Source organism: Carettochelys insculpta, chromosome 7 (assembly GCF_033958435.1).
Source record: "Carettochelys insculpta isolate YL-2023 chromosome 7, ASM3395843v1, whole genome shotgun sequence".
NCBI classification, from domain to species: Eukaryota; Metazoa; Chordata; order Testudines; family Carettochelyidae; genus Carettochelys; species Carettochelys insculpta.
Genome location: NC_134143.1, coordinates 73,772,591 through 73,800,569, shown reverse-complemented (window position 1 = coordinate 73,800,569; position 27,979 = coordinate 73,772,591). Strand labels below are relative to the sequence as shown.

General features: G+C 58.6%; 2 protein-coding genes across 5 annotated transcripts; one reads left to right on the top strand and one right to left on the bottom strand.

Moving 5' to 3' along the window:
• Nucleotides 1-442: 442 nt before the first annotated feature.
• On the bottom strand, nucleotides 443-12,408 carry DPCD (deleted in primary ciliary dyskinesia homolog (mouse)). 2 transcript variants are annotated; one of them, XM_074999300.1, is made up of 7 exons: nucleotides 12,310-12,408; nucleotides 11,443-11,523; nucleotides 10,604-10,728; nucleotides 9,270-9,403; nucleotides 5,648-5,781; nucleotides 2,505-2,607; nucleotides 443-1,253 (listed from the first exon to the last, which is right to left on the bottom strand). In XM_074999300.1, exons 1-6 carry the CDS (start codon nucleotides 12,392-12,394, stop codon nucleotides 2,540-2,542), a joined length of 627 nt encoding a protein of 208 aa, XP_074855401.1. In that variant the 5' UTR covers nucleotides 12,395-12,408; the 3' UTR covers nucleotides 443-1,253; nucleotides 2,505-2,539. The 2 variants fall into 2 exon arrangements, with proteins under 2 accessions (XP_074855401.1, XP_074855400.1); XM_074999299.1 differs by lacking the exon at nucleotides 5,648-5,781.
• POLL (DNA polymerase lambda) lies at nucleotides 12,358-27,940 on the top strand. 3 transcript variants are annotated; one of them, XM_074999296.1, is made up of 9 exons: nucleotides 12,358-12,481; nucleotides 14,187-14,492; nucleotides 16,292-16,586; nucleotides 17,232-17,415; nucleotides 19,738-20,061; nucleotides 20,586-20,759; nucleotides 23,006-23,134; nucleotides 25,778-25,946; nucleotides 26,452-27,940. In XM_074999296.1, the coding sequence occupies exons 2-9, from the start codon at nucleotides 14,378-14,380 to the stop codon at nucleotides 26,814-26,816; spliced, it is 1,755 nt and encodes a 584-aa protein (XP_074855397.1). In that variant the 5' UTR covers nucleotides 12,358-12,481; nucleotides 14,187-14,377; the 3' UTR covers nucleotides 26,817-27,940. The 3 variants fall into 3 exon arrangements, with proteins under 3 accessions (XP_074855397.1, XP_074855399.1, XP_074855398.1); XM_074999297.1 differs by having other exon boundaries at nucleotides 12,434-12,481; nucleotides 14,324-14,492; XM_074999298.1 differs by having other exon boundaries at nucleotides 25,778-26,594.
• The last annotated feature ends 39 nt before the right edge of the window (nucleotides 27,941-27,979 follow it).

Sequence of the window (27,979 nt, the reverse complement as noted above, 5' to 3'; positions counted from 1 at the left end):
TTGCCCGGGCAGTCACCCAAGCACTCGGCTCGCAAGGAACACTGATCTCATCCTGACCCCCACAGCTGGGGCCGGGCCAGGGCTTTGCAACCGAAATCGCACCAAGAGCCGTTGTTTCGAATTCAGTTACAGATCAGTCCTTCCAGAGCCGCACTGCAGGTGAAGACGAGACCATCCTTAATACGTGACGGCAAACTGGGCTGCCATCGCCCCGCTTTTACGCACAGCGCACGTGCTGATTTCTACCAGGGAGAACATTAACTTACCCCCAGCTCCAGGCTTTACCGCCTCAGCCCCCAATCTGCCCCCTATCCCCAGGCTTAAGCCCCCAAGCCCCAAACTCCCTCCCCTGCCCCCAGGCCTTACCCTCCACCCCACAAACCCACCCCCATCCCCTGGCTTAACCCCCCTGAGCCCCAACCTCCCCCACCCCCAGGCTTTGCTTGCCTCAGTGTGCTGCCTCTGCAGCGGCCGCTGCCTGGCCCCTTCTCAGCACGGCTGTGCGGCTCCAGCAGGGACAGGCTCGGCCACCCTTCCCCCCAGCTCTCCTGCTGGCTTAGCTTCTGCCCCTGTGGGGCGGCTCCCTGCCCTGCCAGCTTTCACTTCCAGGCTCCCTGCCGCAGCTGACCGCTGAAGGGCTCTGGCTGCCGTCGCTTACACAACAAAACTGAAGGCAGTTGGCTCAACGGCAGGCAACCAAATTCAGGTTTTTGCTGAAGTGGCAGCGGCCTCCGGAGCCGCAGGTGGAGTCCATGATGGCAGCGCCTGGAGCCGCAGGTTGCTGACCCCTGGGCCAGGCACTGCTACGAAAATGGGGTGGAAGTTCCCCACTTAGCAGCGCTCAGTGAGCGCTCGCAGCTTCTCGCAGGGCGGAGAAAGCCACTTGGTGCAATGTCCCCCTCCCTCTGATGCCCCCACGCTGCTGCAGGGACTGCATAGCTTAGTGCTGGCTGTTGGAACCGGAACGGGAGCCGGGGGAAGCAGCCCTGAGGGTTGTGTTCCCAGAGCTGAGCGCAGGGCAGCGGGTGGAGCCCACGTCGCAGAGGTTCTCACAAACCAAGCAACCACCTGGTGGAAATAATGTTACTGGGAAAAGCCGAATGACGAAAGCGTGGCTGTGCCAGGAGGCTGCCCAGCCCTCCCGCAGCCTACTGCGTCTTGCACTCGCCTTCCCCATCGTTAGCTGCCTTGATCTTCTTCAGCTCCTGCTGCAGCTCTTCTTCTGCAGCCCGGATCTCCTGGGGCTTCCGGTACTGCAGGGGGGGAGAGAGCTGCTCAGCGCCGGGTCAGCCCAGCCCTGCATGCCTGGCCCCTTCAAGCGGCTCAGCTAAGCAGTGACCGCGAGAGAATGTCTTAATCAGCACCCCCCTGCCTGGCAGCATGGATCCGGGCAGAAAGCAATGGGAAATCTGCCTCTTTTGCCACCTGCCCGCATCCTGACTGGTGCCTGCTGAGGCAAGGGGACAGCACCTTGGCTAGGGACTACTGGCCAGGATATGGGAGGGGTCCAATAGTGCAGGGAAAGATGCCCGGTTGACCCCGAGAGCCCTTCAGCTCTGCCAAGCAGGTATCACCTGGGTCCCACGGAAGGAAACTCCCGTACGCCCAATGAGCAGCGACGCAGGAGAGCCTGTGGAAGCAGCCGCATCCAGGGCAGAGTCAGTGCATGCCAAGTTCTTGACTGAGGTTTGCAATGGATTGCGTGGTGGTGCTGGAGCCTGGGAGCTTGAGACGCCAGCCTGGGGCCAGCATCTCCCTGGGAACTCCCTCGCTCAACTGCAGCCTACGGTGCTAGGTGCAGGGATTGCCAGCGGCATTCCCTAGTGTGGGGCAGGCAGCTCAGGCAAGAGCGACAGGATGGTCTGGCTGGCCTGTTCGGTCCTCTGAATGCTGCTATAGGTGCTCATCCTGGGCCAGGTTTCTTTCCCCGCAGCCCTTGCTGGGCGCTGGCCTTTTCTGCTTGGGACAGACAAGGCCAGAGCCCGAGGGTGACCATTTTGCCCCTGCTGGGGAGTGCTGTTACTCGTTGGTTTGCCCGCAGCTCGCTCTCTTTGTGAAGGTGGCGCATTCTCCCACGCCCAAAAGCACTGACTTAGGGAGAGGGAGCAGCCCAGTACCTGGAGAGCGCTGATGGGCCTCCCCGGGAGGTGAGCTGGGGGCCATGGGATCAGAACTAGGAGAGGAGCGCGGGGCCCCTGTTGGAGCTCCTGGAGTCACAGGCAGCGCAGAGAAGGCCCTTCTGGAACACTTTCCACCAGTCAGATTGGGAGCGTCTCCAGGCGGAGCAGAGACCTGCGCACGTAGGCTGTCTGGCAGCTGGCGGCTCTTGGCACATGCACCATGGCTCTCAAGGTACTGTAGGAGCATCAGTGGTTATGCCATGCAGAGCTCCGTCAGGCCAGTCAGCTCAGCGTGGGCAGGTGTCTTCTGTAGGCCTCCCTGGGCCGAGCTGTAAAACAGACTGATGCTCCAGGCTGGAATTAGCACACGGGCTGGACTCTCACCGTGATGATCAGGGTGGCGTTGGCGTACGTGAAGCTCAGGGCAGCAGGGTCCAGGGGAAGCTGATACCGGTCCATGTCAGGAATGGAGAACTTCTTGTAATACCTGCCGACAAGCACCAGAGAGGAGAGTGAAACTGCGTGCTGCTCAAAGGGCGCACCAGCCCTGTCTCATTGCTAGGCTGGCAGTCTGTGCAGGCAAGGCTCTGGGCTGGGGCTGTGGAGCAGCCTGGCCCAGTGAAGGGCAGTGTTCGTTTAGCAGCCTTTGGCTGCAGGTGCAAGTTCTGCAGATCAGCCCCTAGTGGGCTGCTGCTGGGAACCCGGCAGAGGGGGCCCACAAGGAGCAAATGCCCTTGAGGAGGCAGCTGTGCCCTCACACCTAAGCTGCAAGGGGCCTGAGCTGCTGTAGCAAGTCCAGGATTCACAGTGAGAGGCGAGCTGCTGCTCTGGCTGCCCCCTGCCAGCCAGAGGCGACTCCAAAACTGGCTTCCCCAAACTCTGCCTGAGCCTTCGCGCAGACTGACGAGGAGGGGCCAATCCGGGCAGGGCTTGTGCTTCAGATGGGCTCCAGAAGGGAGAACTGCACCGGCAAGGGAGGGGTTAATGTCACCACTGCACACGGTACCGGCCCGCGCTCTGGGCCGGCAGCGCTCCCAAGGGCAGAGAGGCACCCGTGTTCCTGCACGGCGAAAGCACTGCACGTCCCTGTGCAGCTGCGCTGCTCTTTCCGGGCCCAGGGAGACTCCTGCTTCCGCACTGGAGCTGAACCTGATCCTAGTCACGGAAATCAGAATGCAAAGCTCCTTCTGTCCCGACACGTCCAGCACCCGGAGCTCAGTCCAGGCTTGGTCCGTCCAACCGTCAGCTAGTCTGTCCTGTCTGGCTTTAGACCGCCCTTGGCCTGGAGCTTTTATCCGCTGGGGTGCTGTCCCCTTTGCACCTCTAGAGCCATTCACCCATCTCAGCCCACCTAGCCTTCCCCCCCAGCTCCAGCCGAAGCAGAGTCCCTCTCTTGGAACCAGCGGAGCCGGGCCGTGTCTCTGTGAGCCGCGAGTGCGCAGCTGTGTTAATCAACCCATCCAGCCCCCCCACCCCTCCTTTCTCGCGCTCCTCTCGGAATTCCCTCGCTTTCATCCAGCTTTCCCTGGGGAGGTGGCACCTCTCTGACACACAGGAGCCCTGGTGTGGTCGCATGGCGCCCTCCCAAAAGGGACAGCTGGCACCCTGCTTCGTGTCACCTCCACGGCTGTCATCACTGCCCCGTCGCAGTCCCGCTGAAGGCACTGGGGCCAGCGTGGGAGGTGAAGAAAGACACAGGAGACAGCCGTTGCCCCACTCGCAGCTGGACAGCCAGGACCAAGAACAGCTGCATGTAGTAGGCTGGGGAGCCCTACGCTGCATGCAGGAGAGAGACGCATTCTTGGGCAGGGAAGAGGAAGGTGCACATGGCCCATTAACATGCTGCTTAGCCCTCTGAGCTGCATCTTCCTGCCTGGGGTGAGGCACAGAGAGGTCTCTGGTTGACAGGAGAGGGATCAGTTGCAGATTCCCTGGTTTGTTCGTTCCCCCTGGCGCATCTGCCATTGGCCACTGGCAGCAGACAGGATCCTGGCCTAGATGGACCTTTGGTCTGACCCACTCTGTCCGGGAACACCACTCTGCTGCTCCCTATGCCTGGGCTTTCACCACAGGACCCCTATGCAGTCTGTTGGCTGGTGCTGAGCCATCTCCTCCCTTGGGGGGGCTGACACCCTCCATGGAGAGGGCTCCTTCTGCCTTCCAGCCTTTGTTGAGGTCTCAGGCCTTTGTCCTCTATAAGGCCTGCAGCCCCATTGGTTAGTGAGACGGACACATTCCTAGCCCCGAGGTGCCCCAACCTGACCGGAAAAGGGTTTATTTCCTAATGTCAGGGCATGAGGGATTTGCCTCCATTAAGCTGGCTTTGCATGAAGCCCGGCATCTCTCCACCCCTTCCCCAAGTGCAGCTAGTTTATTTTCCACGTCATGGTGAAAACAGATACAAAGGGCAAATGGCTCTCCCGCTCCGGAGGAATGCAAGCGGTTTGTTACCGCAGGGCTGGAGCCATTCTGTGGTGTCACTGCTGTCGGTATTTGGGAAAGGTGGCAGACACGGATAATAAGGGAGGTGTCAAAGGTTAAACAGCAGAGATTAGATGAACACAAAGACATGGTAAGGAAGTGTTACTGCTTAGACAAAAAAGCAGTACACAGAAAAACCCACTGTTTGAAAGGGCTTGGGAGTCATCAATGGAAACACCAACATTCTGCTGCCTGAGGACTAAGGAGCAGGGAGAAGAATGGCTTTGACTGGCCTCAAACTCCAATCTCTGACAAGATCAAAGGAAACCAGATCTGCCTGGCCATCCCCCTCCTCCTTGTAACATTACCACTACCTCTGGCTGCAAGACCTGACTCAGGTTGGGCGGGCGGGGAGGCGGTGGCTCTGTGGTTTTGTTTTCAGAAGTTACTTTAATGGATTTATTTTACAGCAAGAGGCTTTAAGCAAATCCCACTTGAGCAGCCTTCGCTGTGGCCAGAGGGCAGGGGAGCGACTGGGCAGAAGCTGTGAGCACCCCTCCCCTTCGCTGTGTGGCTCTGGCTCAAAGGCCAAGGAATGGATCTATGAGCTTTACTTTGCTGACTGGCATTCTCTGCCCTGGCCTCTCCCCTTGTGACCAAGATTGGAACTGCCATCTCAGGCCAGTCCCAGATTACGTGCAGGCAGAGGTAGTGTACTGCTTGAGTGAATTCATTTCTAGTCTTGCTTTAAGTGGGTTTATTTGAAGAGTGACTTCTACTTACAACCCCAGGGAAACCCCTATTGCAGTGTCATAACTGGAGAGTTAGCCAGAAAGCCAGGCATTCACCAGCAAGTGCTTCCCAAACAAGCAGAAACTCTCCCCTTTGAGCTGCTGTGTGCTCCTGTCCAAGGAGTTAAATGCCCAGTGCTGTGCAAACTCCTGGGGGGTTAATTTCTCCATGGGATGGTGCATTAGCTGTCTCTCCTTTGTCAGGGCCTGCTTATCAGTAATCCAGAAGGTTTGGATCCAAGATCAGAAAGAATTTCTGTCTACGGCACTGTGCCCAATGCACCCATCAAAAGCCGTGCACAGCTCTCTCGTTACCTGGAGGGAGTTTGATCCTTCTCCCTGCTGAAGTCAGGGATGGAGCTCCGCCAACTTCAGGGGCTAGAATCGGGCACCAGGGCCCAGGACGAAGTGAGCTCTCAGAATTGTCCAAAAGGGTCATTAGCCTGCTCCTGAGCAGCAGATGAAGCAAGTTACTTCCAGAACCACTACTTTTAGCTCATCTTAGAGTAAGTAGGAAACAAATCAAAATGAATTTTAAAACCATGGCACAACATGGACAGCTGTAATACATTGACTGATCCCCCTCTGAGGTCAGCTTGTGCTCCCAGCTGCAGCATGATCACTGTACTTGGCGGTCCTTTAAAGAGAGCAGTTTTCAGACAGTTATAACTGAACTTCCACAGCAAGGTTCCTGAGATGTGGTCTGTGGTGCTTGCCACTGAGGACACAGGGCAGTTTTAAACATGCGCCCTTTACAGACAGCTCCCTCTATACCACACTACCACCAATAATCAGCCAGGGCCCCCTCCACAATTACACCTTCAAGCCCATGGCGGGGCTTGATCTCACACTAGGTTTTCAGACGCGTGTGACCGCACTGACTTGACCTGAGTCTCTCGACCCTCCCTGGTGTGAGGGAAGAAATCACCTTTTCAGAACATGCACTAACAAAGATAACGAGCCAGGCAGTGCAATGTCCTCCACAGGCTTGTGCTCCAGACAGAGTGAGGACAACACTGAATGCTGAAGTGCTCAGCCTCTTGCAAAGCCAGGGCCTGTGACCCCACAGTGGAAGTTGCTTGTGACTCTGAACAAAACATTAAGGCTGGTCTATCCAACATTTACAACTGAGTATTGATGTAATATGGCTTTGAAACTGCTACACAGGAAAATATTCTGCTCTCCCTTTTTTGTTAGTAGTGACACACAGCCGCACTGCGTTTGCCACTTTTGGGGAGTGGGGGGCGGTGTCGCTGCTGCTGCTTGAGTGCACACCTCTGGTTTCAAAGCAGGCATGGGGTTGACCTGTCACTTCCTCACTCTAGTGTTCTACTGTACAGCACCAAGCACTGCCAGCACGTGACCTAGGCCTGATCCAGAGCCCACTGCAGTGAATGGACAGCTGCCCATTGATTTGAAGGGGAGCAGGCACAAACCCTAAATAAGAAGTTGGACATAGCCAGTTTCTGCTCAAAGGCTACTAGTTAAGTGACTGAAAGGAGACCTCTGCAGAAAGAGCTTCTAGGTCTTAGCTGTAGTCATCTAATGCTGCCCATTTAGTGAGCATCCTTCCCTTCAGCTTAAGGAAAGGCTTGCCATGTCAGTACCCCTGTGCACACACCCATGCTATTCCAGCATCTGTGAACGTCTCTGTCCGTCCCCACTTTCAGTCAGAGAACAGCACTTCACGGTGAAAATGGCACAGGTGCATGGCCATGGGTTGGCCTGTGGTAGAAAAGTTGCCATTCTTGTCACTCAGACAGGGCTCTGGAGTTTCAAGGCAGCTTTGCCGCCTCTGGACAGAAACCCCTCGAAGAACAAACACGGAGTGCATGGCAGGCTGGCACCTGAACCCAAATAGGTGTGGCAAACCAGTGCTGCCTAATGGAAATGATGGCCTAGCCTCGACTCTGGCCACTGGATAAACCTGACTGTATGTGATGCAGCTGATCAGTTCAGCCGCCAAGACAAGGCTCAGTCTGAGTAAGTGGTCATTGAATCCCCATTTGTGTGGCTTCAGTCCACACCTCTCCAGGGTGAGAACCTCAAATCTTCAGCACTTCCTAGGGAGTAAAGGCACTTCTTCCCCTATCCTACTGTCCTTGTGGGGAAGTGCCCACGGGTGGCCACGTAACTTCCTGTTCCTACCTACTGCAGCCCCCAGGCTCCCCTCTGTGACTGCTGGGGTACTTGGCAGAGGAGGGCTCCTTCTGCCACTCAGCTCTCCTTTGCTCCGGGGAAGGCCTTCATTAAAGTCACAGGGCTGAATGGGTGAGAAAGGAACAGTTATTTGGCAATAGTGCCACCTACAGCCAGTTACTAGGCGCTAGACAAGAAAGTCTTGGGTGCCAAGCAGGCAATCCAGGGGAGTTTCTCCCCGGTAAGCTCACTTCTGTTTCTGCAGCAACAGTTTGGGGAGCTGGAGAAGAGCAGAACGAGGCAGTTGCCTCCAACCCCTACTAAGCAGCCCCTGGGATGTTCCAAATGAGGACCTAATCCCCTGTTTGCAAGGAGGCCCTTCAGCACACAGAGGGAAAGAGAATTTTCATTCTCACCCCTCCTTCCCCTGAGTCCCAGCTCCCCCCTCTCCCTGCTTGCAGGTCTGGGTCTTAACTCAGATTCCAAACTCGGGGGCATGAACTTATGTTTAACCATCAAGGGGCTGTCTGGGGCCTCAAGGTGTGTATCTACACAGGGGAGATACACACAGGTGAGATACACACACGAGCCTGCCAAAAACAGCAGGATGGACATTGTGGGTCCTGGGGATACCTGGGTGAGCCACCAGCTTAGGAGGCTGAGCTGCAACTTTAGCATGCTAGCTCAAGCCATGGGTTATGCAAGTGTCTGCCTGAGCCAGGACTTGCTTCCCACTGCCACGTGGACACACCCACGCTCTCCACAGCAGACTCAGGGTGGCTGTGCCATTGGCCTTGTTCTCTACTTCTAAATGAGAAAGTTGTTTTGTTACTGTGGCACCTTTCTGCAGCTGGCTGCATTCCTGCATGCATGCACGCAGGTGGGTAGTTACAATAGCCCTTGACTACTGTCTCCTCCTGTGATTTTGAGCACCCTCAGTTGATTGATTTGCTCAGCATCACCTAAGTTCGAGCTGTATCCAGGGAATGCAACCCAGGAGAACAGTAGGTCATATTTGATATTTGTGATCTAGGACAGGGTGCAAGCCTCAGGTTACTGACAGCTGCAGGTCACTCCAGTTCAGTGGCCTCTTCAACTGGTAGAGAGGTAGCAGGGAGAGGTCTTAGGTCTTCCCCAGCTCAAGATTCTCTCTCAGGTCTGCAAAGAGTTTAACTGACAGAGAAGGTAGAGGAAGCCCTTCCCCAGGCAGCACTCCCACGCGAGCTGGGCATCAGGCAGTAGGCATGCTTAGCGTTACCAGCACTGATGTATGGCCCCAGAGGGCCCTCCCTCAAGAAAGGCAGGGAAGCAGTGCAGAGGGAGGACTGCCTAGCTCCATCACAGACATGCTCTGCAGTTTGCACCACCACACTGGGGCAGAGGAGGCATTACACTGCCAAAGGTATAATGCCCCAAGGCATCAGAGTTGCCCCCTCACAACTGCCAGTGCAGCTTTGGCCTCAGAAGAAGTATCCGTTAACCCTGTGAGTAGGTTATACTTGAGATGCGTGTTTTGGGGGGGTGGTAACCCCAGGCTGGGCAAGAGGAAAGAAGAAGCCGCCAACTATGGTATGGCAGGGGATCCATGTCTGGACTACCAGAGGGTGCTGCAGGACAGGACTGAGGTGCAGGAGAAGAACAGTTTGGGGAGTCCCAGAGTTGACTCGTAGTTTGAGTGAGCGGTTCTACAAAGCCACATGTATAAAGCAGACTCCTCCACCTCCTCCCCTCTAGCTTTACCCCACTCCACACAAAACAGGCAGGGAGGGTCAGTGAAGGCAGTGCTGTGCTTACTGACTTTTTGTTGGAGGTGCGGATAACACAGCAGCGCTGCTCCTTCTCTACAGAGACGCTGTAGACTTCTTTGGGGTAGGGCAGGTTCCGGATCCGCCACTGGAAGCTGGTCTGAGTGTCCCTCCTCACGAAGATGGGCTATAGCAAACACAGACATGTCTGATGGGACATAGCTGAGGTTATGGGGTAGGGTTACTGAGCAGAGCCGGTGTCTCAAGCAGGCTGCTGCTTGGAGAGGGCGGGCGGGGCAGCAGTGAGGGCAGGTTTCCTCTCGATCACTCTCCCAGGGAGTCTTGTGCTGCCCTTGGTACAGGGAAATCTGACCTCTGGATCTCAGGGAACCACCTGCTGTCTTTTCTCAGGGGAAGGGCAACAGCAAGAGTGTGGGCTGCAAAGTTGCAAATGCTGGAGTTTAATTCTGACAGCCTCTGACTTCTGCTGCCCTGGGCATGTTTCTGTGCCTCATGTTCCTTCCCCATTTCCATTTTACAGAGACTGGCCTGGTTCATGGGGAGAACTGACCAACCAGCAGAAAGTGTTGCACGTGTGATGCATTATAGCAGGCTCTGGAGCAGTCATCCCGCACTGCTCTACATGCCTGGAATTTTCAGGTGCCTTTCAGGCTGCTTCATGAGCAGCAAACTGAGGCAGCCAGGAGGGCAATAAAGGAGATTCAGGAAACCTACATGTCCCTTGGAGACATCCAAGAAACCCCACTCCCCCTGCTGGGCTTTCCCCTTCCGCCAAGCCCCCAGCTTCTGGATGCCAAAGGCCTGAGTCCAGCTGAGAGATATAGGCCGTGTCTACACTAGCCAAAAACTTCGAAATGGCCATGCAAATGGCCATTTCAAAGTTTACTAACGAAGCGCTGAAATACATATTCAGCGCCTTGTTAGCATGCGGGCGGCTGCGGCACTTCAAAATTGACATGGCTCACCGCCGCGCAGCTCATCCAGATGGGGCTCCTTTTCGAAAGGACCCCGGCTACTTCGAAGTCCCCTTATTCCTATGAGCAGATGGGAATAAGGGGACTTCGAAGTAGCCCGTGTCCTTTCGAAAAGGAGCCCCATCTGGATGAGTCACACGGTGGCGAGCCATGTCAATTTTGAAGTGCCGCGACTGCCCACATGCTAACGAGGCACTGAATATGTATTTCAGCGTTTCGTTAGTAGACTTCGAAATGGCCACTTGCATGGCTATTTCGAAGTTTTTGGCTAGTGTAGACGTAACCATAGTGTTCTATTCTGGCAGTGTCACAAGTCATCACTTCAGCCTCCCAGCACTCACTGGTTGCTGCTGGTGAGGCTCTACTCTTGTGAGCAGGCCCACTTTACGTACATTGGAGCTGCTTTCCTTTATGAGCTCTGAGTCCAGTGCTCCTCCAGGGGCCATGTTTGGCTCTCCCACCTCAACCTGCCACTTGCCGGACCTCCCCAGGGCATTCTTCTCTCGCCACTTTCTAGCTGTAGAGAAAAGAAGAAGGGTCACCCCCTTTTCTTTAGTCTCCTTTTGACGAAACAATCCCAGCAAACACCTCACCCTGAGCCTTGGCTGCTTCAGACCAGGCCTTTAATGGATTCTCATTCCCACAACTGTCTTGGCCATTTCCATCAAAGGGCAAAGCACTGCCCGCTTTTCCCCATGCAGCTGAACTCAGCCTGTGGTGTTACTGACTCAGCCCCTGGGGCTCTTCTGTTTGAGATGGTACTGCATTAATAATACATACGCAGCCGGCGTTGAGGAGGCAGGCTTTGACGGGAGATATAAAACTAAATGCTTGACCATTTGAGGTGACCAACGCCCTCGTGTTGCTTTGACTAAGGTACATGTTCCTGATCCTGCATCTGGAGCCAATGAAAATGGTGCTGCCCTTCTGTGGTCCTTAGGGCAGCGGCACTGCTGTTGGGGGAGATGCACCCCATGGTGGCATGGAGTCCACACTGCCCAGGCCCAGCTTGGCTGGCATTCAGATCCATGCTGGCTCTTGCAGTCAGTGGGGTGCCAGCAGGTGACCTCTGGCAGAACTGACTCTGCAGCAGCCTGTGTCCTGGTCAGATGCCCATCATGCAGCGTGTTCCTGCTGCGCCAGGCTGGGTGAGAGTAAGCACTGAGGGTAACTCTGGGCCCAGGAGCTGGGGGAGGGCAGGAGATACAAGGACTGGGAGCCTCTCACTTACCCACCAGCTGGCTGGTCTCCAGGTCGTACTCCTCAGCCAGCTCCCGCCCATCCTCAAAGAGGTAATGGACCTTCCTCTTCCCTGCGCACAACAGGGGCCAGTGGGCAGGGGGAAGAACCCCTCCCCCAGTGCCCTGCCTCAGCCCCTTATCACCCTCACTGCCCAGCCCCTTCCCCCGTGCCCTGCCCTCCATCCTCCTCACTGCCCAGCCCCTCCCCCTGTGCCCTGCCCCCCCATCCCCCTCACTGCCCAGCCCCTCCCACTGTGCCCTGCCCCCATCCCCCTCACTGCCCAGCCCCTCCCACCGTGCCCTGCCCCATCCTCCTCACTGCCCAGCCCCTCCCACCGTGCCCTGCCCCCATCCTCCTCACTGCCCAGCCCCTCCCACCGTGCCCTGCCCCCATCCTCCTCACTGCCCAGCCCCTCCCACCGTGCCCTGCCCCCCATCCCCCCCACTGCCCAGCCCCTCCCCCCGTGCCCTGCCCCCATCCTCCTCACTGCCCAGCCCCTCCCCCCGTGCCCTGCCCCCCATCCCCCCCACTGCCCAGCCCCTCCCCCCGTGCCCTGCCCCCATCCCCCCCACTGCCCAGCCCCTCCCCCGTGCCCTGCCCCCCACCCCCCTCACTGCCCAGCCCCTCCCCCGTGCCCTGCCCCCCATCCCCCTAACTGCCCAGCCCCTCCCCATGCCCCTCACTGCCCTGCCCCCCATCCCCCTCACTGCCCAGCCCCTCCCCCATGCCCTGCCCCCCATCCCCCTCACTGCCCTGCCCCTCCCACCCGTGCCCTGCCCCCCATCCCCCTCACTGCCCAGCCCCGCCCCCCGGGCCCTGATCCTCATCGCCCCGCCCCGCCCCGCCCCGCCGGTACCGTCCTGCAGCAACGCGCTCTTCCGGGCCGCGCGCAGCCGCTCCAGCCAGCTCGAGCCCGCCATAGCGACGGGCCCCGTCGCCATGGCAACCGGCACGCTTCCGCCGGACCCGGAAGTGCCGGCGCGCCAGGCCCCGCCCTGTTAAAAGGCTGCGGCCGGGAGGCGCGAGGAGTAAGTGGGGGCGGGGCCCCACCCCCCACAGCGCCGGGCCCCTCGTCCGGACCCCGGGGGGAGCGGCGCGGGCGGGGTTCAGGAGTCGCGGGTTGCCTGCGAGAGCCCCGCGGGAGCGATGGGCCCCGCCGCGACCCCTCGGGTGCCGGGTCCGGGCGCAGTCCCCGGGGGGGAGGTCCCCGGCGGGTGCCCGGGTGCCGGGTCCGGGCGCAGTCCCCGGGGGGGGAGGTCCCCGGCGGGTGCCCGGGTGCCGGGTCCGGGCGCAGTCCCCGGGGGGGAGGTCCCCGGCGGGTGCCCGGGTGCCGGGTCCGGGCGCAGTCCCCGGGGGGGAGGTCCCCGGCGGGTGCCCGGGTGCCGGGTCCGGGCGCAGTCCCCGGGGGGGGGGGTCCCCGGCGGGTGCCCGGGTGCCGGGTCCGGGCGCAGTCCCCGGGGGGGGGTCCCTGGCGGGTGCCCGGGTGCCGGGTCCGGGCTGAGTCCCCGTGGGGGAGGTCCCCGGCGGGTGCCCGGGTGCCGGGTCTGGGCACAGTGGCACCGTGGGTCCCGCTCTGCTCCGAGGTTCCGGCGGGGTCCCCGGCAGCAGCAGTCGTTCTGCGGGGGCCATGGGGAGACGCTCCCCTCGGGACGGACACGTGTGCACAGGTTGCAGTGTCTGTACGTGTCACCTGTATGGTTCTCCCCGTGTGAAATCCTCCCGTGTCCCCCGGGAGCCGAGTACACGGGGGTCCTGGCCTCCTGTGGCGCTTCGCTTGTGTCCCTGCCAGCGCCGGGCGGGCTGCGGGCGTGTCGCATCGTGCCAGCTCGGCAGCCTTGAGCTCTGAGCACTCGGAGGAGAGAGATCTCAGGGAAACCCAGGTGCTGCAGAAGTTGCACCCTCTCGGCGTCCGCGCCCAATCAAAGCGCCAGCACAGTGCTAAGGGCCTGGAGGGTCCTGGCTTTTGTGTGAGATAAACGTCACCCGTGGGTGATCCGAAAGATCACAGAAACATAGAAATGCGGCCGCTGGAAGGGCCCTTGAGAGGCCGTCTAATTCATCCCCCTTCCTGAGGCAAGACCCAGTTTTACTATGGAGGGTGTTAATTCTGTTGATGTGACCAAATGTGAACCCAGTTAGTTCCCTTTTATCTCCAATGTTCACTTGCAGCTTAAGTTGGAGACCAGGTTCTCCTTTTGCTGTCCTAGGTAGTGATGGGCTTGTCTACACGTAACTGGAGATCAATGCTGTCAATGTCAGTCTCATGGGGGGGTAGATTTAGGGTCCCAGTAGGAACATGCTAAATCAACCATCACTCTCCCATCATCCTGGGTACTCCAGAAGGTTGCATGGAGTAAGGGAAGTTGACGGAAGAGTTTCTCTCATTGACCTTCCACAGTGGGACTGCCACAGAAATTCAGCTTAAGGTATGCCAGCTACTCTATTGATGCAGCTGGAGTTGCATGTATTAAATCAGCTTTCAGCTTTCTCCCTAAGTGTAGACCTGCCCTGAGTGTTAAGCAGCTGCCACATCACACCCCAGAGGTGGCTGCATTTCGGTGCCGAAGGAAGCAATTCTCTGTCTATCCTGGGAAGTGGCTATAAGGTGATAACTGTGTGTGGAGCTGGTTACTCCTGGGGTTAGTTATCTAGCATGCTCCATTATAAGAACCTCTCTACAGTGCTTATAACTTTGCCAAACTATAACTGTTGAACTGAAATTTTTCTTTACAGATGTCTGCCTCAGGGTGAATATTTTTGGAACGTTTCAGTAAAAACTGTTGAGCCGTTTCTGAGAACTCAGTTACGGAAACATGTGTGCCCACGTTGCGGCGGTCCCCAGAGTTGTTCTCTTTTTCTTTGGTATTCAGTGAGTGCAATGTTAACAGCCTGCCCAGGGTGGGGACATCCTGTAACAATAATCTATGGAGCCCAGGGGCATTGTTAAAGCCTTTCCAAAGAGGAAGAAGATGAGAGATGATTCTAAGGCAAAGGTCCCTCCAAAGCTCCTGAAAGAGGAGGAAACTGGGAACTCCAGTGGTAAGTCCCGCACCCACTCTTTTCTTAAGAGCGATCACAGTCTGTTGGACTTGTGTGCCTGTTCATTAACTGCAGATGTAGGGTAGGAGCTTTCCTTCATTCAATGCTGAGCAAGCCTCACATCGTGGGGGAGAGGAGCTGTGGCTAGGCAGCTCTGTGTGTCAGCCCAGTACACCCTATTGTCTCCAGTGCCTGGAGCCAGGCACTCCCAGCAGCCCCAGTAATGCCACACAAGGTGGGCAACCTATTCGGGTTGGGCACCTGTCTCTGTGTCACGGAGTCTTACCCTTGTGACCCTGGCAATTACAGACCAGTAAGTTTAACGTCAGTTCCGTGCAAATTAGTTGAAACAATAGTAAAGAATAAAATTGTCAGGCACGTAGAAGAACATAATTTGATGGGCAAAAGTCAGCATGGTTTCTGCAGGGGGAAATCACGTCTTGCTAATCTGTTGGAGTTCTTTGAAGGGGTTCACAAACATGCAGACGGGAGAGATCTAGTGGATATAGTATACTTAGATTTCCAGAAAGCCTTTGACAAGGTACCTCATCAAAGGCTCTTATGTAAATTAAGCTGTCATGGGATAAGAGGGAAGGTCCTTTCGTGGATTGAGCACTGGTTAAAAGACAGGAAACAGAGGGTAGGCATAAATGGTAAATTTTCTGAATGGAGAGGGGTGACTAGTGGTGTCCCCCAAGGGTCAGTCCTAGGACCAATCCTGTTCAATTTATTCATAAATGATCTGGAGAAGGGGGTGAGCAGGGAGGTGGCAAAGTTTGCAGATGACACTAAACCGTTCAAGACAGTCAACACAAAGGCAGACTGAAAAACTTCAAAAAGATCTCATCACACTGAGTGATGGGGCAACAAAATGGCAAATGAAATTTAATGTGGATAAGTGTAAGGTAATGCACATTGGGGAAAAATAACCCCAACTGTACTTACAATATGATGGGGAATAATTTAGCTACAACTAATCAGGAAAGAGATGTTGAAGTTATCATGGATAGGTCCTTGAAAACATCCACGCAGTGTGCAGAGCCAGTCGAAAAAGCAAATAGGATGTTAAGTATTATTAAAAAAGGGATAGAAAATAAGACAAGGAGTATCTTACTGCCCCTGTATAACTCTATGGCACGCCCACATCTTGAATACTGTGTACGGATGTGGTCTCCTCACCTAAAAAAAGATATCCTGGCACTAGAAAAGGTGTAGAAAAGGGCAACTAGAATGATTAGGGGCGTGGAACAGGTCCCGTATGAGGAGAGGCTAAAAAGATTGGGACTTTTCAGTTTAGAAGAGAGGAGACTGAGGGGGAGAGATGATAGAGGTCTATAAAATTATGACAGGTGTGGAGAGGGTGACTAAGGAGAAGTTATTCACTTGTGCCCGTAATACAAGAACTAGAGGACACCAAATGAAATTAATGGGTAGCAGGTTCAAAACTAATAAAGGAAAGTTCTGCTTCACTCAGCGCATAGTTAACCTGTGGAACTCCTCGCCGGAGGAGACTGGCAAGGCTAGGACTGTAACAGAATTTAAGAAAGAGCTAGATACGTTCATGGAGGTTAGGGCCATAAAAGGCTATTAGCCAAGGGTAGGAATGATGTCCCTGGCCTCTGATTGTCAGAGGCTGGAGATGGATGGCAGGAGACAAATCTCTTGGATCATTGTCTTCAGTCCACCCCCTCTGGGGCACCTGGTACTGGCCACTGTCGGCAGACAGGCTACTGGGCTGGATGGACCTTTGGTCTGACCCAGTGTAGCCGTTCTTATGTTCTTGTTCCTCCTGTCTGCAGAATGGCTGAAGTCGGTCAGAGCCTATGTGCTGCCAGCAGGCATTGGGCAGGCCAGGGCAGAGATCTTTCAGAAGCAGATTGCCCAAAAGGGGGGTCGCATCTGCAGCCAGCTGTCCTCGGAGGTGACCCACATCGTCGTGGCAGAAGACATGGACTGCGACCGGGCCTTTCGCCTCCTCAGGCTAGCCAGGCTTCCCACCGGGATCCAGATGGTGAAGGCAGCTTGGCTGAGCTCATGCATTAGAGAGCAGAAACTGCTGGACACCTCTGGCTACCGCATCTTCATCCCAGACAGGTATTTCCCTGCTCCCTCCCAGCAGCTCTATCCTGCCTAAACTGAGCTGACACTTTGACCTGTTGTCCAAAGGTCACACATGATGCCTCACACCCCCCTTGCTAGCCGGGTCAGTAGCACGCCCATTTCGCAGATGGGGAAACTAAAGGACAGAGCCAGGATGACAGAGTGATGTCATAGCACAGCTGGGAGTAGAAACCAGGAATCCTGATTCCCACTCATCTGCTCTCCACGCTAGACACCCAATTCATCAGCAATAGCAAGGGTACGGTTTTAATATTAGCATTAACAGTGGAGTCCTGTTCCCTGCAAGGTGGAAGGTGGAGAGCCTTTTGGCAGCTATGCACAAGAATGGGCCTGGAGCAGACAAGTCGGGGGCAGCAGGTAGGGAGGGAACCATATCTGCAGAGCTGAGTAGGAGGAGCCCAGGGCAGACATAGCAAGGGGTAGAAGTGGCAGGTCAGTGAGGTGTGAAGGAGCTGGGTCTAGCCAGAGTACTTTATATACAGCTTGAGCCAGCAAAGGTGAAAGATGCTCTTTGCCCCACCCTCGAAGACGAGAAGGGATCCCCAGCCTGGGGTTGGGCTTAGAAGTCCTCGTGTTCCTTGTGTGCCAGTCTGCTCAGCTCCACGTTGGTTCCCACAGGTACCTGGAGGAGGGGGATCTGCTAAAGGGACAACAGCAGTTCCTGGGCAGTGAGATTGTCCAGCCCCAGAAAGAGGAGGAGGCAGTAGAGCCGAAGGCTGAAGCGCAAACTGGAGCCGTCTTGCCCCAGGGCCGAGCCACCTCAGCACAGCAGCATGTGGGGGAGCAAAGCCTTCAGACACAGGTCAGTGCTGTCCCACCACACGCTGCGTGGTTCTTCTGCTGGCTCACGCTAGCCTACCCAGGCTAATGAGCAGCAACTGCTGCCCCAGCTAATGGGGTGATGATGGTGTTTGAGTTTTTCAGTGGTGTGCTGCCAGCAGGTTCAGTCTGGGCATTGTTACTGCTTCTCTCTGCCTCTGCAGCATGGCAGTGTCTGTCTCTGCAGGGCCATTCCCATCAGACCTACTCCCAGGGCTTTGGCCAGGCTAAGCCAGAATAACTCCCGTGTGTTCCTCTTGCCCCCCTGGCGAGATTTCCACAGCCTCAGACACTTCCCTGTGAGGGTGTTTTGCCCTGACCAACACTAAGCAGGTCCCCACTTCAGGGGGATTAACCCATTCGAACATCCCTACAGCTACGAACAGATCGTGTTGCTGCAAAGCCCCCGGTTACACTCAGAGGGTACATTGGTTGTTAGACCTCCTGCCTGTGCGACAGGCTCAGGGCAAAGAGAGATGATGCAGTGGGTGGAGCACAAGCCTGAAGCTTGAGACCTGGGTTTAAGTCTCTGCTCTGTCAGGTACTTCCTTTGTGGCCAAGGGCAAGTCACTTAGCCCCCGGGCCTCAGTTCCCTGCAGTAGGTATAGCAGCCCTGCCTTGCCACCGGGAGTGAGAGGCTAACTCCGTTACGGATTGCAAGGTGAGCGGTACTACAGTGATGCAGTCAGAGAGTACAGAGGCTGCTTCTCCAGACCTTGGCCCTGTCCTTTCCCCCTTTTGTGAATTTGTTCCAGTTTGTTTGTTAAGATGCTAACCCGAGAGAATGCGGTGTAGTCACCCCGGGAGCAAACTGCTCCTCTGCATTGTGATGTGATGTCTCTGCCGCCAGTTACCCTGGCCAGGCGCTGGCACAGAACCCTGCACCCAGCACCTGCCCTGCTGTCTACTGGTTGCCTCTTGGTTACAAGTTTCTTGCTTCTTGTCCCCCAGGTAGAGTAGCTGGTATGTTTACAGTCATAGTCTCCTGTGCCCATGTTTCTAGTCTCTTGAGGGCCCCTTTACAGCATTGCCCTCTCTGCTGACATTTGCAGCTCTTGCTAACATTGTAGTTGTCACTTTTAAAGCACCCCACTGCAAGGGGAACTGTAACAGACCTAGGGATTCTGCTGCAGGCCTCCTGCTCTGTGAAGAGGTTTATTACAGTGGTCGCTGGGCAGCACCTCTTGTGGCTGAGGTTTGCCTGCGGACTTGTAACTTCATAAAATGACCTGTTATGAGTCGATTTCCCAGGCCTGCTCTGCGCGGGAATGCAGTTTTGCTATTCACTTGAGCAAAACTCCTTGAGCCGTCGTTCGGATTAAGAGGGGAAAAAACCCAAACGCTTGAAGAAAAGTTGTGCCCAGTTTTTTAAGACACAATTGTGACAAGCCACTGGGAGGCTGGAATCGTAGTTTGGAAATAGCCCTCGTTAGCCAGGGCTCTTTCCTACGGTGGGAAGAACCGGGCTTGATTTAACAGAGAGATGAGCATTTGAGAATGGCAGCCTGACTAGCGCTACCACTGTGCACTTGAGGGGGATGCGTGCTATGGAGTTTGGTGTGGCCAGTGACGTTCGCAGAGGTTGCTTTAGAGCAGGGGGTTGCATGAACGTCCCACTGCACCCAGCCGAGAGCCACCTATGGTAAGCGCCTCCCAGCCAGGCCAGAGACTGCACTTCGCACCCAACCTCCTGTTCAAAGTGATGCTCCTTCCCAGGCCTGGCATCCTCCTGCTCCCCTGCCCACGGTCAGAACGCCCTCCTGCACTGAGACTCTCTCCCACCCCTTCCTGCTCCCAGACCCTGCAACCAGCCCCATCAGCCCTCCACCACATCTGCAGACCAATGGGAGTGGCTGGGGTAGTGCACACGGCCGTCAGGCTGTTCCTACACGTAGGAGCTGTGCCTGCCGGAGGAGGAACGTGCTGCTGCTCCTGGGAGCCTCGGCACACGCGGAGCAGGCCATGCCTAGAGCTCACTCCAACGGGCTGGTGGGCTGGATGTGGCCTGAACCACCGCTTGCCCCTCTCCGCTTAGAGCACAAAGGCCATTCCAGTGCTGTTAGTCACATGGCCGCGTAACCCTGCACCCCAGTCACCTCAGAGGTTCGAAACTGGGGAGGGTTCGTAGCCATGGATCATTAGAGAGCACAGCCACTTCCCGCTGCGGTACCCGGGCTGCCCCACCCACGGGGGGCAACCAGCCCCCCCTCGTGCTGGGGAGGTGTCTTGCCCCAGGGAATGCTGGGGCCAGTGCCATGGACGTGCTGGAGGGAGAGGGAACCGCTTTATTTCTCTCCTCCTGCAGAGGGTCTCTGATGATGAAGGAAGCGAAGGGGAAGAGGCCAGCATCACCCAGGGAGACCTGGAGGCCCTGATTTCAGGCAGCTGCCCTCACACCTCCTCGGGGCATTTGGCCGGCAGCTGTAGCCCACTGCCCCCTGCTGCGGGCAAGTGGGTTTGTGCTCAGTCCTCCAACAGCAAGAAAGTGAATCACAATCAGCCCATCACCGAGAAGCTGGAAGTGCTGGCGAAAGCCTACACCGTCCAGGGGGACAAGTGGAGAGCTCTGGGCTACACCAAGGCCATCAACGCACTGAAGAGCTACCACAGACCAGTCACCTCGTACCAGGTAACTGGAAACCCGCTAGCCTGTGAGCGGAGACCAGCCGTCCTAACTCTTGCTCCCAGGCCTTAATCCCAAGGCTGCCTAGACCTCCCTCCAGGTGTGCAGAACCCGGGGCTTGGTCCTGCTGCAGGAGGATGTGGACGTGGGCTGCTCAGCCAGGCTGCGTATGAGTCCTTGAGCATGAGTGGTAATCTCCAGTCCTCAAGCCGGCATGAGACGATAGCCTGGGGAATGGAGCCTCGAGTCTCTGCGGCCTCTGGGCTCAGCTTCGGCTGTTCAGTTGGCAGCAGCCTAGAGAGAGGCCTGTCTCCTTCCGCTGAAGCCTCAGCTCCTGGCCAGCGGCAGAGCAGGATGCACATAGTTCATGTGTCTGGTCAGTGCTGTGCTGTGTCTCGTGACCCAGCTGCCTTAAGCAGGCCCAGAGGTGTGCCGGGCCTTCACCCTGCTGCTCCTCCGCGGTCTGGCGCGCAGTGCTACCCTGGGCTCTCCCGTCTCTGAGCCTGCTGCTCCTCTGTGTCTGCCTCCAGGAGGCCTGTAAGATTCCGGGCGTCGGGAAGCGGATGGCAGAGAAGGTCGTGGAGATCCTGGAAAGCGGACACCTGCGGAAGCTGGACCACATCAGTGAGAGCGTGCCAGTGCTGGAGATCTTCTCCAACATCTGGGGAGCTGGAGCAAAGACAGCCCAGATGTGGTACCAGCAGGTAATTGTCCCCTCCTGGTTAGGGTGACCGTGGGACAGGGAGATATGGGGGTGGGGTGGCTCCCCGCTGTCCGACCAGCCTGAGCTGCGGATGCGGGGGGTGGGCAGGGGACAGCTGCGAAGGGTGGGCAGGGGACAGCTGCGAAGGGCGGCCAGAGCGCAGCGGGGAGGGGACCACAAGTAGCTGCTCCCCGGGGGCCGGGAGAAGCCGAGGGATCCCAGCCAGGTGAGGGGGCACTCACTGCGTGCTCCGGGGGCCAGATCCCGTGGGGTGCCCAGAGCACACAGGTGGGGCAGGGACGCGTCACTGCTCCTGGGAAGCTCCCGGCAGTGCTGCCCTGCCCAGGAGGAACAGTCCCATGTCGGGTGCCAATGGAGGGGGGGGCGCCGGTAGCCTTGCAGACCCACCAGAGCCTGGAGGAGAGCCCCAGGCCCTGCCCAGCCCCATCGGCCAGGCCTGGAGCTCTGCCGCTTTTGCCTGTGCCGCCCGGCTGCACAGCCTGCAGGCTTTGGGGGTCCAGGTGTCCCTGCCGGCCTCCGGGAGCCTGGCAGCTCAGCAGGGCGCTGCGCCCAGGGCAGAGCTGCCCGCTGCCCATGTGCGGGGCAGAGCGGGCTGGGCCGGGCCAGGCATGTCGCACCCTGCAGCTGCCTCTGAGGGAAAGGTCCTGGCAGGACACACGTGCGGGGTCCCGGGCGCCCTGGCTTCAGGGACACCCGGGCAGCACGAGGCCCTCGCTCTGTGTTGGGCTGGGCGCTGGTCTTCTCAAGCCCTGAGCAGCTTGTGGGGCTGCCAGGCATCGCAGAACTGCAAAAAGCAGCTGGTGCACCCTGTCCCCACAGGCTGGTGCTCTGCAGTGCCTGGGACCCTCTGCCTCGCCTGCCAGAGCAGGGGGCTGGACTCCGGGCTTCCCCGCACCTTGGGGAGCTGGGCAGGAGGAGGCAGCCAGCACACCCCACCCCTGCAACCCAGCATACCTCTGCCTCTGCAGGGCCCCTGCTGGCTCCCTCTGGTGTGGCCGGAGAGTGGGGGATCTCTGGCCAGCAGCTGCGCCTGCGTGGCAGGAGGGCACTGAATATGGGGCATTAGTCCCTTTGGTAAAGTAGTTTGAGATGCCTTTTTGGCACTGGAAATACAGGGCTGTCCTGCTAAAACCAGGACAGCTGGTCGCCCCACCTGCTGGCGTGCGCTCAGGCACGTGAGCAGGGAAGGTCTGTCGGGCCGTAGCAGACTCCCTCCTACCGTTCCTCTCCCTGGTGTGTTCAGCAGGCTGCCTTTGACCTGCCTGCAGTGTGTCACCACGGCTGCTCAATCCCCCTTTGCAAGCGGCGGGTCCCCTCTGGGCCTGCCACCCCCAAGATCAGCCCTTCGCGTTGCCCTAAGCAGGCGGCTGCTGCTCGCATCCCATCCATGGTGCAGTGATAAGCAGCGTCTGGCTGCAAGCCCTCGACTCCAGCTTTGCAAACTGCACGGGCTGCCTGCCTGACTGTTCTCAGCTGGTTGAGGATGGGGGGTTTGAGCAGGGAGTCCTTCCATGGCTCCAGGCCTGCACGTGAGACCCCTCTCCCTAGCCTGTCCTGCCACAGCTGAGATCCCAGGAGCTGGCCAAGCAGGTTCCCCAGGGTAAAAGCAGGGGCAGATGACAGGACGTTCTTGGGGATGGACGTGTGGCCTTGGAATTTGCTGCTCCCCCTCTTTTGCCAGGCCTTGCACTGGTTGGCCTTCCGAGCCTCTAGCAAAGCGGGGGTGTGTGGGGAGGAGGGGTGATGAGATTTCACGGGCACAGTGGTGAAGAAACATCAGTTCTGTGGCTTGGCTCTTGGCATACTCTGGACCGGGAAGGTTTTGTCAGGGAGTGTCTGGAACCTGGGCTTGGCCTGCAATAAGCCACCTGGCATAATCCATGTAGAAATGGCAGACTTGGGCTGGGTGCTAGGCTGACAGCATGGCAGGGCTTGGCCCACCGCATAGACTGGCCTGCGGCGACATGCTGGCGCCTGGTGAGGCAGCATTCGCCATCGGGACACCCAGGCTTCACGTCTGACTGTCCTGTGAGGGCTGGAATCCCCACCGGCAGGGGCAGCCGTACAAGTAGGGTAAGGTCTGTACCCAGCCGCCTCTGTCACCTGAGCCGGGGCATGCCCGAGATCCACGCAGTCACCGGGGTTGCCCGGTTTCCTGGTGGAGTATGAGAGGAGCGAAGTCCCTGCCGCGATTCCCGTCTGAATGTCTCCATGCGCTCTGGGCAGGGCTTCCGGACCCTGGAGGATATCCGCAGCAAGGCTGCGCTGACCAGCCAGCAGGCCATTGGGCTGAAGCACTATGATGATTTCCTGGCGCGCATGCCGCGAGAGGAGGCTGCCGAAATAGAACAGACTGTAAGTAGCCTGGCCCCAGGGCCGTAACAGGGAGCCACACCAGAGGTTCCCATGCTCTGGGGCCTGCGGAGCTGGCCTCTCTGGAGGGTTCAGCCTTCCCCGGGCCGAGCTGGGGCTCTGGGCCCAAAGCTGGGTGAAGATGCAGAGGCAGCATTGAACAAGGGACTCGTTTTGAGCCTTGGAGAAGTTCGTTCCCTGTGCCCGGCAAAGGTGCCGCCTGTTCCTCGGGAGGTGCCGAGGGCTGGGGTGTTAGCTGAGTGCTTGGTCAGGGACTTCCACCGGAGGATCTCCAAGCTCCCGCAAAGCGACTGTGCAGACACCGTTCAGTGACGCGCCACAGGTTGCCCAGCGGTTCTGTGGCTGGACACTGACCCCAGTTCCCGACTCCTGGCTCTGCCTTACTCACTAGATGAGGCGTTTTGAATTGCAGCAGGTCTGGTCCTGCCTGGTGCTGAGCACGGCCCAACAGTGGCCAGGCCGGCTGGCGTCTGGTTTTCCTCTGACAGTCTGCACCGGAGCAATGGGAGCTGGGAGTCCCATGCCGTGGTGCTGCAGGCAGCAGTGCCCCTGAGCCGTGGGCACTGGCTCTGTGATTTAAAGGGATCTCTGGGGCTGGAGTACCTGGTGCTGGCAATCCAGGATGGCCAGAGGGTGAGAGCTGGCAAAGGGGCCCCTTACCAGCAGAGCCGGCCAGATGCTTGTGCACAGATAGGTCCCTGGTGCGAATCCCTCATGAAGCTGGCACCAGACGCGCCTCCCCCCCGGGGTGGGAATAATCTCCAGCTCCTGTTGTGTGTCTCTGACCTCCCGTGGAACCAGCGGCTGTCGCCCAGGTCTTCCTGAGCCACGCAAACCAACTCCCCGGGCGCTGCTTCTGCAGAGGGTTCTGGGAGTGCCTCCGGGGACCAGCCGCGTGAAAAATCCCTGTCTGAAGGAGCTGGGCTGCATCGCCCCTGAGACGCTGCTGCACACCCAGGCCTTGCCAGCTGGGCATTGACTCCGGCTAGGCTCCCGCCTGGGCCCAGACTCACGAAGCCCCCTGATGTCCAGAGAGTGGGGGGAGGGCTGGTTCTCATTGCTCCCCCCGGGCTGTGATTGCCATGGAAGCAGCTGCTAGCGTGACACTGTCACTCAGCTACGGGGCCTGGCCGCGAAGAATACGCCCCTGCCCGCGTGGCCGTCCCCGCTGCGGGATTAGAGCTGCCGCAGGAGCGCGCCGCCTCTTTCCTAACCCTGCCGGGGTGGCGCTGGCCGTGGCGGGAGCAGGGGTATTGTTGGTTGGAGGGGATTATGCGTCTCTCCCCTACCTGGGCTCCGGGCCCCAGGAGAGGGACGGGAGAATGACAGGATTAGCTGCTGCCCCTGCTGCCTCTCACACCAAGATCTGAGGAGCTTTTGACTCCTGTGTGGGGCTCGCAGCTCCCCAGAAATCTTCATTTGCTGCAAGAAAAGGGGCAGGGGAGGGGTCGCTCTGCATGAGAAAAGCTGCCTGGCAGCTCAGAGCACCTCTGGGGCAAAGGTTAATGGGTTTCTCCCTCCCTAATGGAGGATGATCCTCGGGTGGAGGAGGGACAGCTGAGATTGACACCCCCTGGGAGCCCCCCCAGGCTGGGCCATTGTGTCCTGGCCAGGCAGGGGATTGTCTCTTGGCTGACTGGTGGGATAAGTTGGGGCTGTCAGTGTGATTGGCACAAGAATACCCAGCCCGTCCGGAATGAAGCCGTCAGAATAGCTGCCGTGCCTGGCCTGTGCAGAACGGCTCCACCCCGGAGGTGGCTGGCTTTCCGTGCACGGGTGAAGCAATCCCAGCTCCATCCCACGCCTTGCACCACGAGGGGCACTGCAGCTAGCTACACGTGGCTATAAACGAGTGGCACTTTCATGGCAAACATGGCTAACATCATTAGATGGCGTTTTTACCAAGTCAGAAGGCCCTTCTCCTAGAGCCTGGCTGGGCAGGGGCCTGACTGCGCTTGGCTGGCCGAGCCAGGGAAGGGCGGGTGTTAATCTACACCCACGGCACAGCCGACTGCTGAGAAGCCCTGCTGGGTGTGCTGGCCTTTGGCCTGTTTCTGGCCATGTCTCTTTCCCCAGGGCTTATTGCATAGCTGGGGCTGGAGCTGGGACTGGTTTTCTGCCTGCCCGCTTGTGCTTGGCCTGCCCAGCACCCGGCGCTGTTGGGTGCAGACCTGCAGTCCCAGGGCCAGCCAGCCTCAGGGACGCTGATGGAAGTAGAGCTGAAAGCCTGCAGGGTTCGGGGTCCTGCCACCTGTACCCTCCCTGTACTTCCCTGTTCCCTGGGCATTTTGCTGCAAAGATCCCTTTTTAGCTCCACTCCATCTCAGGACCCCTCCAAGTGCTGGGCAGAGCAAACTCAGGCTCACAAAGGCCACCAGCGCTGGTGTGTGAGGTACCCCTGCGGCCTGGTGTGAAGGCAGCTGGGCTGTGCAGAGTGGCCTGCCCATGTGGCATTGTGTGGGCAGAACAGGGCCGGCCACTAGGCACGGTGCCTTGTACGGGTTCGGTGCAGGCACCGGGCACTGGCCGGCAGGTGCTGCTCTTGGTCTGGGCAGACCGGACTAGGGCATTCAGAGGTGAGTGCTGCTCTCTGGTCCCTCATTCCCCTCGTGTGCCTTCCCTGAGGTGCGCGAAGCAGCCCACTCCCTGAACCCCGGGCTGGTGTGCGTGGCCTGCGGCTCGTACCGACGCGGCAAGGCCACCTGCGGAGACGTGGACGTCCTGGTCACTCACCCGGATGGGCAGTCGCACCGAGGGGTCTTCAGCAAGCTGCTGGACAGCCTCCGGCGCAGTGGTAGGTGGGCACCCAGCCAGGCTGCTGCTGCCTGGCGCTTTCTGCGGGGGGCAGCCGGGGCGGTGTGAGCAGCCGGCGAGGGGCGCTTGCCCAGCCTGGGGACCAGGCACCTATGGGCTGAGTCCAGGAGGGTCACTTGCCTTGGGAGGCCCGGGGGACTTTCCTGGTGGGTGGGGTGTCCCACAGCAACCACGGCACTGCTCAAGGCTGCTGCCTGAGCCAGGGTGCTGGGCTAGAGGGACCCCAGCCGGCCCTAAGGGAGGGGCGTTGTCACGCGGGGGGCCAGGGACAGAGCTCTGGAAGCCGGACGGGGCAGCGCCCATCCGGATGCTTGCGGCAGGGGTTGGTCAAAGGCGGCACAGATGGTGGTGCCGCCAACGTGATGGGCACCCTGCCCCCAAGGCTGGGCACAGGCCCCACCTTAGCCTGTGTGGGGGGCCAGTGCAGGGATTGTGGGGTGCTTCCGCGGGAGGCAGGGTGAGGTCACAGCCCGCTCCTCCGGCAGGGTTCCTCACCGACGACCTGCTGAGCCAAGAGGACAATGGCAGCCAGAAGAAGTACCTCGGCGTGTGCCGGCTGCCGGGGCCCGGTCGGCGCCACCGGCGCCTCGACATCATCGTGGTGCCTCACGGCGAGTTTGCCTGCGCCCTGCTCTACTTCACTGGCTCGGCCCACTTCAACCGCTCCATGCGTGCGCTGGCCAGGAGCAAGGGCATGAGCCTGTCGGAGCACGCACTCCATGCTGCTGTGGTGCGTGCTGCTGGCGGCCGCAAGGTGGGGCCCGGCCTGGCCCTGCCCACCCCCACCGAGAAGGACATCTTCACGCTGCTGGGGCTGCCCTACCGGGAGCCCGCCGAGCGGGACTGGTGAGCAGCGTCCCTGTGAGCTGGGCTCCGGGCTGCTACCTCGAGGGTTGTGTTTTTTCGTGGTGTTGCGCATCACACGTGCCTCGGTGCGCATCCCAAAATTTATTCTGCACTTGGACAAACCTGCACCTGGTTGGAAGAGATCCACATTATCATTGCTGGTGACTTACCCCATCCTTCCTGCCCTCCAGAGCGTCCTGGGGGTGCCTGCCAGCTGCCTGGCGAGCCCTGCAGGTGCCCAGGCCCGGAAGGGGGCACACCTTTGTCTCCTCCAGGCTGTGCCGGGCTCGCTCTGGGGCAGCCCTGGATAACAGTGGCTGCTGTTGCTGCTTGTGGTGCTTTGTGACAGCCCAGCTGCGTCTGGGAGTTTGTTGCTGCCAACTCTGGATTGTAGCCTGCTTGGGTGGGAGGTGTGTGTGTGGCACCTTGGCTCCCCCCAGAAGCACTTTGTTTACGTGGCAGTGGACGTAGCCCCGTACAATCCTGGGGATGGTGCTGGTGCCTCTCTCTGGAGCTGCTGGTGCTCACAGCAAGCTCTCCGGTCTGACGCCGCTGGAGGGGCAGGAGTTGTCCAAGCAGCTGGCAGTTCAGTAGGGGTAGAATGCAAGATCCCGAGCATGGAGCTGCCAGCACGCTCAGCAGACCTCCCCAGCGTGGGCACAGCGGTGGCTCTCCTGCCTCCCATGCTGGGTGTGCTCCAGCAGGTCTCCCGTACCCGGGGCCTGGCTCCGAGCATGGAGGCGGAGGTGGTTTGTGAGCACACCTGCTTTCTCTCCAGCAGCAGCCGGCGAGTCGGCAGGGCCGGGAAAGCTGCTGAGTGCCAGGCACTGAAGCAGGATTCAGGCCGAGCTCCTGCAGTGCTGTAGTTCAGCTGGGGGTCTGCTCCCACCCACAGTGGGGCAGGCAGTGGGATGCTACTGTCCCTGATTGCAAGGCTGGACGGACCCACTGTGATGACCTTGTCTGAGCTCCTGCCTGGTGGGCTGGGGCCCTGCTCTGAGCTAGCCCTGGAGGAGGGCTGTGGGGAATGCAGCCTGTCTTGAATCGGTCATGACACCTGCGAAAACTGGGCCCGGGGTCTGGTGATTGCTGCAATGGGCATACAATAAAAATCCGCCCTCTCCGCTCTGCCGCTGGTGTTCCTAAGCCCGTTCTGTTCCGCCTCGC

Coding starts and splice junctions, on each gene's coding strand:
- DPCD (XM_074999299.1), bottom strand. CDS start 12,394: ATGGCGACGGGGCCCGTCGCTATGGCGGGCTCGAGCTGGCTGGAGCGG. Junction 11,524..12,309: donor GAGCGCGTTGCTGCAGGACG/GTACCGGCGGGG, acceptor TGTTGTGCGCAG/GGAAGAGGAAGGTCCATTAC. Junction 10,729..11,442: donor GGAGACCAGCCAGCTGGTGG/GTAAGTGAGAGG, acceptor TTTTCTCTACAG/CTAGAAAGTGGCGAGAGAAG.
- POLL (XM_074999296.1), top strand. CDS start 14,378: ATGGAGCCCAGGGGCATTGTTAAAGCCTTTCCAAAGAGGAAGAAGATG. Junction 14,493..16,291: donor GGAAACTGGGAACTCCAGTG/GTAAGTCCCGCA, acceptor TCCTGTCTGCAG/AATGGCTGAAGTCGGTCAGA. Junction 25,947..26,451: donor GGACAGCCTCCGGCGCAGTG/GTAGGTGGGCAC, acceptor CTCCTCCGGCAG/GGTTCCTCACCGACGACCTG.